Here is a 12,455-nt window from a genome sequence, read left to right on the forward strand (position 1 = left end):
TGGGATAAATTTGCTAAGCGTAATAATAACTACAAGTTTGTAGAAAAGGGAAAAAAAACTTTGCCTTAATAAAACTATGCAAAAAATAGCTAAATTTTGAACGCTCTCAAAATTCGACGCAAATTAACCGAAACGTTGGTCTAGACACAAGAATCTGTGTGGTAAATTTGCTAAGCGTAATAATAACTACAAGTTTGTAAAAAAGGGAAACAAACTTGCTTTAATAGAACAGTGCAAAGTTGAGAGACGGAGCTGAGAGGGAGCTGAGAGACGGAGCTGAGGGAGGAGGGAGATTGAGCTGAGAGACGGTGCTGGGGGATCTTCCACCTCGCCGCCGACACTTGCCACCGTGCCGGAATTCTCCGGCGCATTTCCGGCCACGTGCAACAGATTCAGAACCACCGTCTGACGATCTATCTAGCCGTGCTGCGTGTGACCGGAACCTGGCCCTGACGCGCCGCCAATCGCCAGCTGAAGGTCGCGATTTTCGCCCCTTTTTCGACTCGCCACCGTGTTTCTCAAATTTTGGCGCCGTTTCGACAAGACACCGTCCGAAGCTCATACAAGGCAAACATTTCCCATAAATCAATTTTGGGTTTCATCAACGAGAGAGGTTGGGCTTTCTCCTTAACCGTGGAACATTCCCATCGCCGATTCGCCGTCACCGGAGCTCCTCCCGATCGCGAACCACCACCAATCGACTCGTCTCCTCTGTGTGAGTCGAACGAGCCATCTCCTAACAATTTCCATCAAGCCGTTGCGTAGATCACAAAATTCCCAAATGCCGCCTGTTACGCATCCCTTCTCTGCCGTCCGATGGGAGCTGACTGACGGAGAACAACTGGTGGACTCGCCTTCCCATGGCCGACCAGCCCCTCCAATCAGCTTCCACCAACGTAACCTCGACGCCTATGGAGACCTTGGTAGCCAACTCGGACGAGTTCGGTTCCAACTCTGACGAGTCAACTCAGAAATTGGAGAAATAGATCGAGCAGCAGAAATCAACTCCTCTTGTTAAATCATTTGCTGAAGCTGTTACTAATTCGGCAGGAAATCGGATTATCCATCAACATCCCTCCGATCTTAGAAAATTTTATCTGGCCGATCATAATCCCCCACCACTCGGTATCAAGTCCGTTAACCAAGGCCGACCTACTATTTCATTCACAAATACTGAGACGGAGGAGCTCGCGGCCCCCTTTCGATTTTCCCTTGTTGGAAAATTCTCGCATGGAGCACCCCCTTACAGTCAAATGCATCAGCTTATTGCTAGATTGGGCATTCAAGGCGCGTTTACAGTCAGCATGATCAACTCCAAACACACTCTTATCTCCCTTTCATGCGAGTCAGACTACTCCCGCCTGTGGCTACGGCGCATTTGGTTTCTTCAAGGCTTCCCAATGAGAATTTTCAAATGGACGCCTACATTTACTCCGACGCAAGAATCATCTGTCGTTCCTATTTTTGTTTGCTTTCCTAAACTCCCTGCTCATTTATTTCATAAGGAAGCTCTTTTTTCTGTCGCTAGCATGGTTGGTTCACCTTTACAAATTGATGCTTTAACTCTTAACAAGTCTAAACTATCACAAGCAAGAGTTTGTGTGGAAATAGACCTGTTAAAACCTATCATTGAAGAATTTGACTTGCATATTAATGATGTAACCATAGTACAGAAAGTTGTTTTTGAATATCTACCTAAATATTGTTTTCTGTGCAAGCATGTGGGACATAAGGATTCTGATTGTTTTTCGAAAGGTAATGCCCCAAAACCCCCACCCCGTAATAAGATCAACCCTAGGCATCGACAATTTGCAGGAATTGAGACAAAACAAGCCCGTGATAGAGGTACAAAGATGACTGTGTCAGTAGGCCATCCTACTGCCGATGAAAATTCGGAAGGAAGCAAAGCACCACTTCCCGCTGAAGAAGCGGAACGTTCAATAGCTGACGAGCCAGAAAAGGGGGACAAAGATCAACAGGAGAATGATAATGTTGCGGAACAGATTCACAGCCATGAAAAACAGGGGAACTTAAAGATGGACAACACAGAATTATTGGACGAGGATTGGAATGCTGAAAGCCATGAACTTAGTTCCACAAGCGAGCTGAAAGCCAGAGGAAAAGCTAACAAGACCCAAAAAAGTGGTGACAAGGGTTGCACTTCAAAAAAAGCAACAGGAACTAGAATCCTTTTAAGAGGAGAATGTAGCAACCAAAAACAAAGAAATAAGTTCTTTTCTGAGATGGATATCATTGAGATTCAAGCTACCCAGGAAACTAGTAAAAGTGAAGCCCAAGACACCAAAGAAAGTAGTGACATAGAGGAGGCAGTCACACCAATCTACAACATATTTCAAGCCTGGATGACAGTGACTCACTTCTGGAGCTTGCCACTGAGCTCCAGCCACAAGTACAAGCAAGAGAACAGGAGATCTATCAAATGGCCAATAACACAGCACAGGAAGCTAACCTCCAAGAGCACATTTTGGAAGACTCTACTATGTCTAACAAGTTAAAGAGAAACAATTCCATGGAAGATAACTCTCTGAAAACAGGCAAAGGTGGATGCAAAAGAAAAAACAACGAAGGTAACAGTACTACTAGGACCCTTCCTAAAAGGTACACTAGGTCTGTTTCCTCTTCCTCTCTGCAGTTTTAAATGACCAAAATTATGATTTAGAATGTTCGTGGTATTGATAGATAAACAGAAAATTCTCTTTGACATGCTTTTAACTCATAGACCTCATATTTTGGTTTTGCTGGAACCTTTTATTCACGTTGAAGACGCTTCTTTCATTCATAGCTTTGGTTTTCATTCCGTCTTCTCTAACATTTCTAACAAAATTTGGTGTCTTGCTCAGGTTGGTTTTGATGTTCAGGTAGTTCAGAACACTAATCAACTGCTTCATGTTAAAATATGTTCTATACTTCTTCAAGAGGACATTTTTTGTAGTTTTGTATATGCCAAATGTTATAGGAATCCCAGGAGAGCCTTGTGGGAAGAGCTTAAAAGACTGTCCCTCAACAAGGTACCTTGGATTGTTGGAGGAGATTTCAACACTATGCTTCATACCCATGAAAATCAAGGAGGCACTATCAGTAGCTTGGGCTCTATTGAGGACTTTAATGATATGGTCATGGATAGTGGATTAACTGATGCAGGATTTGAAGGGGAGCCCTTCACGTGGACTAACAAAAGGGTTTGGAGGCGCTTAGATGGAGTCTTATATTCTCAAGAATGGGCTGATTTATTAAATTCCACCAGAGTTTCACATCTCCCCAGAAGATTGTCAGATCACCACCCTCTGTTAATTACTGCCACTAGAACAGAGGACAAAGTTTCCTCCTCTTTCAGATTTCAGCATATGTGGATTATGCACCACAACTTCCAAGACATGGTCAAACAATCCTGGGGTGCCCCAATCCAAGGATATGGTATGTATAGGCTGCAACAAAAGCTATATAGGCTGAAGGATCACCTAAAGCAGTGGAACAAGGATACTTTTGGCAATATCTTCTCTCTGGTGGACCAAGCCAAGGCTGCTGCTAATGAAGCAGAGAAACAGTTTGATAGGCTGCCTTCCGAAGCCAATTTGACCAACTTAAACAAACAAAATGCTGCTCTTGTCCATACTCTAAAACTTGAGTCTGAGTTTTGAAGGCAGAAAAGCAACTGCAAATAGCTTGAAGCGGGAGAAAGGAACACCAAATACTTTCACGCCTCTGTTAAGAAGAAAATGTTGAAATCCAGAATCTCAAAAGTGATGGACAATCAACAAGAAATGACTGACTCTGCTCAAATTAAGGAATATGCGGTTCACTTCTTTGAAAGTCTCTTAAGTGATACCTCTGCCACCTCTCTTCCACATGATTTTCCATTCTAATTTCCTCAAATTTATCAAGATGTCCTCTTTAACCTTTGTCAGCCACCCTCCCATGATGATATCAAAGAGCTTGTCTTTTCTATTAATAAAGACAATGTAGCTGGGCCTGATTGATTCTATTCAGTATTCTTTCAAGCGTGCTGGAATACTATCGCAGAGGATGTCCATGCAACTGTCATGGATTTTTTTAGGGGCACCCCTATGCCAAGAAGCTTCTCTGCCACATCTATCATTCTTATCCCTAAGAATGACTCACCCCAATCCTGGTCCGAGTTCAGACCTATCTCCCTCTGCAATGTTACCAATAAGATCTTGTCCAAGCTTCTTTACACTAAAATCTCCCAAGCTCTTCCTGACCTCATTTCCCCATCTCTGAGTGGCTTTGTGCCTTGTAGGCTCATTGCCGACAATATCTTTCTAGCCCAAGAAATGACACATCATCTTGACATGAGTCATAGCAAAGAGAATCTTATTTTAAAATTGGATATGTCTAAAGCTTATGACAGGGTGAACTGGAAATTTCTCTATGTGATTCTTGAGAAGATGGGTTTCCCTACCAGATTTATTGTCCTCATCAAGCACGCTATTGAACATTGCTGGTTTACCATTCTGGTTAATGGAGAACCATCTGGTTTCTTCAAATCGTCTCAAGGCCTTAGACAAGGTGATCCAATTTCCCCTGCTTTATTCATCCTTGCTGCAGAGCCTCTTTCCAGAGGGCTTAATCACCTTTTCTCTTAGAATCCTGATATGTTCTATCAGACGAGCTGTAAAACTAGAGTGTCTCACCTGGCCTATGCAGATGACATCATCATTTTCACCAGATCTGAAGAAGATTCTCTGACTAAACTGATGCAATTCCTGGAGCTATATGAGGACCAATCAGGCAAAAAAATCAATCATTCCAAGAGCTTCTTTATCCCTAGTAAGAAGGCCAATAACATTGCCCACAGAATCAAATGCATTACTGGCTTCAACCTCAAGTGTCTTCCTATCACCTATCTTGGAGCTTCACTGCATAAAGGTCATGAGAAGAAAATTCATTTTGAACCCCTTATTGACAAAATCAAAAACAGGATCAGTGGATGGGAGCATGGATCTTTCACAAGGGGGCAGACTTCAACTTATTAAAAGTGTCCTGTCCTCTATGCCTATTTATCTTCTTCAAGTTTTGAGTCCTCCTATTGGCACTCTGCAGAAAATCGAACAACGGTTGGCCAAATTCTTTTGGGGATCCACTACTGACCACAGAAAAATTCATTGGACTAAATGGGCTTTCATATGCTATCCTTGTGAAGAAGGGGGCTTGGGTATCAGAAACATTAGGGATACCGTCACAGCCTTTACCCATAAACTCTGGTGGCGGTTGAGACAAAACAATTCTCTATGGGCCAGCTTCACTATCAGTAGATATTGTAAAAAGTCTACTCCTGCCTCTATTAAAGCTAAACGGAAGGACTCTAATATTTGGAGAAGAATTTGTAGCATTAAATCTATCTCTCTGGAGAACATTTTTTGGAGCCGGGGAGCTGGTAATGTATCTTTCTGGTATGATTGTTGGCTCCCTGCTGGCACCCTTCAATCCCTCATACAACCCAACAGAACATCCAATGCCCTGGTCAATAACTTCTGGAACAACCACACATGGGATATTGGTAAATTGAAGGAGGTTGTTCCTCAGCATATCATAGAGCTCATTTTGCAGATCCCCATTAATCCTCAGCACCAAGATTTTATGCATTGGAAACCATCCCCCCATGATTCCTTTTCTACCAAATCAGCTTGGGAGCTTACTAGAGATCATAAACCTTCCCTTTCCATCTTCAAAAATCTCTGCTCTCCCCTTGTCAGGCCTACTATTTCTATCTTCATTTGGAAAGTTCTCCATAACTGGATACCAGTCGACAGCAGATTCAAACAAAAGGGCATCTCTCTGGCCTCTGGATGCGTTTGTTGGGAGACTATCCCTCACCTTTTCCTTCATAACAAGGTCTCCCTTGAAGTGTGGATCTTCTTTGCCTCCAAATTTCTACCCAATATTCCAATCACGGACAATTTTTTCATGATCCTTCAAACCTGGAGAAGTAATATTTCTAATCAGCTTCACATCAGAGATATTCTTCCCCCGCAGATCATGTGGAACACTTGGACTTGTAGGAATGCTGCCATATTTGAGGTGGCTCCTTTCAAAGCCAATCGTATTATCTCTCAAACCCTCAATTATTTTCATCTTCTTGGTAAAGCCAACCTCATGAGAGCTATACACTGAAAAGGGGACAGATCTGTTGCCTCTCTTTTTAAAATTTCACTTCCCCCTCAGAAGACTTCTTCTAAAATCTCTATTGTTAAGTGGATTAAGCCAGATAGGGGATGGTTCAAATTGAACACGGATGGGGCCTCAAAAGGAAATCCAGGCATTGCAGGAGCAGGCGGCATCATCAGAAATCATCTAGGTCAGACCGTCTTTGCGTCTTGGCCTCATGTCCAACACAGCAGCAGAACTAAATGCTATAGAGGTGTTAAATTGTGCATTGATAACAACATTAAGAAAATTTGGGTGGAAACAGATGCCAACATCGCCATCAAGCTTATTTCCTCTTCCCCCCAAGGGCCATAGCACCTTAAAAACTTGCTGCAACAAATTAGAGAGCTTCTATCCCAACCTGAGTTCAAGATATCACACATCTTTAGAGAGGGTAACCAAGTGGCCGATTATTTTGCGAACCAAGCCTGTTTCAGCCAATATCTCACCATTTTATCTCCTGACAATATCACTGGTATTCCTAAAGGTTTGATTAGACTTGACGCCTGCTCCTTGCCTACTATTAGAATTAGAAGTACTAATACATTTAATTTCAGTTAAAATATCTTTTCATGAAATTAGGGGTACTTCATTACGAACTAGTTCTTCGCTGATACTTGTTGTCCTATCTGAGCTTTTCTGTATTGTTTTTGTGATTGTCCCGATATGGGTTCCATGGAGGTTACTCTTACATATGGTTGACGTTGGGACCAATATTTCTCTAGTTACCTTCTTCTCCTTTATCTAGTTTTTAGTTGTTATATCTTTTTCAGGCCTTACGAACCCCTCTCACAGGTTCAAAGGCTGACAGCCATACAGACATGATCTCCACGTTAATACTTATGTTCATTATTTATCCTTTTGGAACATTACACACACTCTGGCTTGGCCTTTTTGTACAGATTTATTTGCAGGTGCTGTGCGATCCACGACGTGGTGGGATAACAAAAAACCTTTTTAACTCGCCATAATTTTTCTACGACACCTGTTCGGGTCTTTTGCTGTAAGGGAGTAATACTCCTTTTTTATTGTTGCTCTATTTGTAAGGGAGTAATACTCCTTGTTTATGGCTTTACTAAAAATTCTAGGGAGGTAGCCCTCTCTACTGTAACTATTTTGCGCGTTTTAATATAGAAGGACTGGGGACTCCGAAAAGCTCCCCCCACCTTTAGGTGGTTTTTGTTAAAAAAAAAAAAATAGAACAGTGCAAAACAGCTAAATTTCGAACGTGGTCAGAACTTGATTAAACTTGACCCAAACGTCGGTCTAGACCATAGAATTTGTGTGGTAAATTTGCTAAGCATAATAATAACTACAGGTTTGTTATAAAGAAAAACAAACCTATTTTAATAAACCATGCAAAACAGCTGAATTTTGAATGTTTTCAAAATTCGACGAAACTTGACCCAAACATTGGTCTAGACACAAGAATTGGTGGGGTTAATGTTCTAAGCGTAAGAATAACTACAAGTCTATATAAAAGGGAAACGAACTTGGTTTAATAAAATAGTGCAAAACATCTAAAGTTTGAACGTTCACAGACTTCGACGAAAGTTGACCCAAACGTTGGTCTACACCCAAAAATTTGTGTGATAAATTTTCTAAGCGTAAAAAAACCGTGCAAAAAACAGCTAAATTTTGAACGTTCTCAAAATTTGACAAAAATTAACCCAAACGTCGGTCTAGATACAAGAATTTGTGCGGTAATTTGCTAAGCGTAATAACAACTACAAGTTTGTATAAAAGGGAAACAAACTTGCTTTAATAAAACAGTGAAAAACAGCTAAATTTTGAACGTTGTCTGAATTCGATTAAACTTGACCCAAACGTTGGTCTAGACCACAGAATTTGTGTGGTAAATTTGCTAAGCATAATAATAACTACAAGTTTGTTATAAAGGGAAACAAACTTGTTTTAATAAAACCATGCATAACAGCTAAATTTTGAACGTTATCAAAATTCGACGACACTTGACCTAAACGTTGGTCTATACCCAAAAATTTGTGTGATAAATTTGCTAAGCGTAATAATAACTACAATTTTGTATAAAAGGGAAAAAACTTACTTTAATAACTATAAGTTTGTATAAATGCGAAACAAACTTACTTTAAGAAAACCGTGCAAATCAGCAAAATTTTGAACGTTTTGAGAATTCGATCAAACTTGACCCAAACGTTGGTATAGACACAAGAATTTGTCTGGTAATTTTCTAAACGTAATAATATCTACAAGTTTGTATAAAAGAAAAACGAATTTGCTTCAATAAAACCATACAAAACAACTAAATTTTTAATAACTTGACCCAAACGTTGGTCTAAACCCAAACGGTTCAAAACAATGCAAGTTTGTATAAAAGGAAAATAAACTTGCTTTAATAAAACAATGCAAAATAGCTAATTTTTGAACGTTGTCAGAATTCGATAAAACTTGACCCAAACATCGGTCTAAACCACAGAATTTGTGTGGTAAATTTTCTAAGCATAATAATAACTACAAGTTTGTATTAAAGGGAAACAAACATTCTTTAATAAAATCTTGCAGAACAGCTAAATTTTGAACATTCTTAGAATTCGACGAAACTTGACCCAAACGTTGGTCTAGGCACAAGAATTCTGTGGTTAATTTTCTAAGCGTAATAATAACTACAAGTCTGTATAAAAGGGAAACAAACTTGCTTTAATAAAACCGTACAAAACAGCTAAATTTCGAACGTTCTCAGAATATGACGAAACTTGACCCAAACGTTGGTCTAGGCCCAAGAATTTTTGTGCTAAATTTTCTAAACGTATAATAACTACAAATTTGAATAAAAGGGAAATCAACATTGCTTTAATAAAACCGTGCAAAACAGCTAAATTTTTAACGTTCTCAGAATTCGACGAAACTTGACCCAAACGCTGGTATTGACCCAAGAATTTGTTTGGTAAATTTACTAAGCGTAATAATAACTACAAGTTTGTATAAAAGGGAAACGAACTTGCTTCAATAAAACCATGCAAAACTGTTAAATGTTGAACGTTATTGACCCAAACGTTGGTCTAGGCCCAAGAATTTTTGTGCTAAATTTTCTAAACGTATAATAACTACAAATTTGAATAAAAGGGAAATCAACATTGCTTTAATAAAACCGTGCAAAACAGCTAAATTTTTAACGTTCTCAGAATTCGACGAAACTTGACCCAAACGCTGGTATTGACCCAAGAATTTGTTTGGTAAATTTACTAAGCGTAATAATAACTACAAGTTTGTATAAAAGGGAAACGAACTTGCTTCAATAAAACCATGCAAAACTGTTAAATGTTGAACGTTATCAGAACTCGACAAAACTTGACCTAAATGTTGGTCTAGACCCAAGAATTTGTGTGGTAAATTTGCTAAGCGTATAATAACTATATGTTTGTATAAAAGGGAAACAAAAATTGCTTTAATAAAACCGTGCAAAACAGCTAAATTTTGAACCTTCTCAGAATTCGACGAAACTTGACCCAGACGTTGGTCTTGACCCAAGAATTTGTGTGGTGAATTTGGTAAGCGTAATAATAACTACAAATCTGTATAAAAGGGAAACAAACTTGCTTTAATAAAACAGTGCAAAACAGCTAAAGTTTGAACGTTCTCAGAATTCGACGAAACTTGACCCAAACGTTGGTCAAAACCCAAGAATTTTTCTCAGAATTCGACGAAACTTGACCCAAACGTTGGTCAAAACCCAAGAATTTGTGTGATAAATTTGCTAAGCGTAATAATAACTACCAGTTTGTATAAAACGAAAACAAACTTTGCTTTAATAAAACCGTGCAAAAGACTACTAAATTTTGAACGTTCTCAAAATTTGACGAAAATTGACCCAAACGTTGATCTAGACACAAGAATTTGTGTGGTTAATTTTCTAAGCGTCAGAGTAACGAACTTGCTTCAATAAAACCATGCAAAACTGTTAAATGTTGAACGTTATCAGAACTCGACAAAACTTGACCCAAATGTTGGTCTAGACCCAAGAATTTGTGTGGGAAATTTGCTAAGCGTATAATAACTATACGTTTGTATAAAAGGGAAACAAACATTGCTTTGTGTGCTAAATTCTGAACCTTCTTAGAATTCGGCGAAACTTGACCCAGACGTTGGTCTTGACCCAAGAATTTGTGTGGTGAATTTGGTAAGCGTAATTATAACTACAAATCTGTATAAAAGGGAAAAAACCTGCTTTAATAAAACAGTGCAATACAGCTAAAGTTTGAACGTTCTCAGAATTCGACGAAACTTGACCCAAACGTTGGTCAAAACCCAAGAATTTGTGTGATAAATTTGCTAACCGTAATAATAACTACAAGTTTGTATAAAACGAAAACAAACTTTGCTTTTAAACCGTGCAAAAAACCACTAAATTTTGAACGTTCTCAAAATTTGACGAAAATTGACCCAAACGTTGATCTAGACACAAGAATTTGTGTGGTTAATTTTCTAAGCGTCAGAGTAACTACAAGTTTGCTAAACGTAATAATAACTACAAGTTTGTATAAAAGGAAAACAAACTTTCTTTAATAAAATAGTGCAAAACAGCTAAATTTTGAACACTGTCAGAATTCTATTAAACTTAACACAATCGTTGGTCTAGACCACAGAATTTGTGTGGTAAATTTGACAAGCATAATAATAACTACAAGTTTTTTATAAAGGGAAACAAACTTGTTTTAATAAAACCGTGCAAAACAACTACATTTTAAATGTTCTCAAAATTCGACAAAACTTGATCCAAACGTTGGTCTACACCCAAGAATTTGTGTGATCAATTTGCTAAGCGTAATAATAGCTACAAGTTTCTATAAAAGGAAAACAAATATTGCTTTACTAAAATCGTGCAAAAAACCGCTAAATTTTGAACGTTATCAAAATTCGACTAAAATTGACCCAAACATTTGTCTAGACACAAGAATTTGTGTCGTAAATTTGCTAAGCGTAATATTAACTACAACTTTGTATAAAAGGGAAACAAACTTGCTTTAATAAAACAATGCAAAACAGTTAAATTTTGAACGTTGTCAGAATTCGATTAAACTATACCCAAACGTTTGTCTAGACCATAGAATTTGTGTGGTAAATTTGCTAAGCATAATAATAACTACAAGTTTGTATTAAAGGTAAACAAACTTGCATTAATAAAACCGTGCAAAACAGCTAAATTTTGAACATTCTCAGAATTCGACGAAACTTAACCCAAACGTTGGTCTAGACACAAGAATTTGTGTGGTTAATTTTCTAAGCGTCAGAGTAACTACAAGTCTGTATAAAAGGAAAAAAAACTTGCTTTAATAAATCCGTCCAAAACAGATAAATTTTGAACATTCTCAGAATACGACGAAACTTGACCTAAACGTTGGTATACACCCAAGAATTTGTGTGGTAAATTTTCTAAGCGTAATAATAACTACAAGTTTATATCAAACAGAAACGAACTTGCTTCAATAAGACAATGCAGAACAGCTAAATTTTGAACGTTCTCAGAATTTGACGAAACTTGACCCAAACGTTGGTCTACGCCCAAGAATTTCTGTTCTAAATTTGCTAAGCGTATAATAACTACAAATTTGAATAAAAGGGAAATCAACATTGTTTGAATAAAACCGTGCAAAACAGCTAAATTTTTAACGTTCTCAGAATTCGACGAAACTTGACCCAAACGTTGGTATTGACCCAGGAATTTGTTTGGTAAATTTGCTAAGCGTAATAATAACTACAAGTTTGTATAAAAGGGAAACGAACTTTCTTCAATAAAACCATGCAAAACTATTAAATGTTGAACGTTATCAGAACTCGACAAAACTTGACCCAAATGTTGGTCTCAACCCAAGAATTTGTGTGGTAAATTTGCTAACCGTATAATAACTATTCGTTTGTATAAAAGGGAAACAAACATTGTTTTAATAAAACCATGCAAAACAGCTAAATTTTGAACCTTCTCAGAATTCGGCGAAACTTGACCCAAACGTTGGTCTTGACCCAAGAATTTGTGTGGTGAATTTGGTAAGCGTAATAATAACTACAAATCTGTATAAAAGGAAAAAAACTTGTTTTAATAAAACAGTGCAAAATAGCTAAAGTTTGAACGTTCTCAGAATTCGACGAAACATGACCCAAACGTTGGTCAAAACCCAAGAATTTGTGTGATAAATTTGCTAAGCGTAATAATAACTACAAGTTTGTATAAAACGAAAACAAACTTTGCTTTAATAAAACCGTGCAAAAAACCACTAAATTTTGAACGTTCTCAA

The 12,455-nt window shown here is 38.1% G+C and overlaps 1 protein-coding gene across 1 annotated transcript; it reads left to right on the plus strand.

Annotated features, from left to right (window-relative positions):
- The first annotated feature begins 781 nt into the window (after positions 1–781).
- LOC105179909 lies at positions 782–3,659 on the plus strand. The gene is made up of 4 exons (XM_011103569.1): positions 782–923; positions 1,051–2,410; positions 2,862–2,879; positions 2,978–3,659. Exons 1-4 carry the CDS (start codon positions 782–784, stop codon positions 3,657–3,659), a joined length of 2,202 nt encoding a protein of 733 aa, XP_011101871.1.
- Positions 3,660–12,455: the final 8,796 nt, after the last annotated feature.

This window comes from Sesamum indicum, unplaced genomic scaffold (assembly GCF_000512975.1).
Source record: "Sesamum indicum cultivar Zhongzhi No. 13 unplaced genomic scaffold, S_indicum_v1.0 scaffold00235, whole genome shotgun sequence".
Taxonomy (NCBI): Eukaryota; Viridiplantae; Streptophyta; class Magnoliopsida; order Lamiales; family Pedaliaceae; genus Sesamum; species Sesamum indicum.

What these genes read in the sequence shown, in the direction of transcription:
- LOC105179909 (XM_011103569.1), top strand. Translation starts at nt 782, where the DNA reads ATGCCGCCTGTTACGCATCCCTTCTCTGCCGTCCGATGGGAGCTGACT. An exon ending in CGACGCCTATGGAGACCTTG is followed by an intron (nt 924 to 1,050) that starts GTAGCCAACTCG and finishes CTAATTCGGCAG; the next exon opens with GAAATCGGATTATCCATCAA.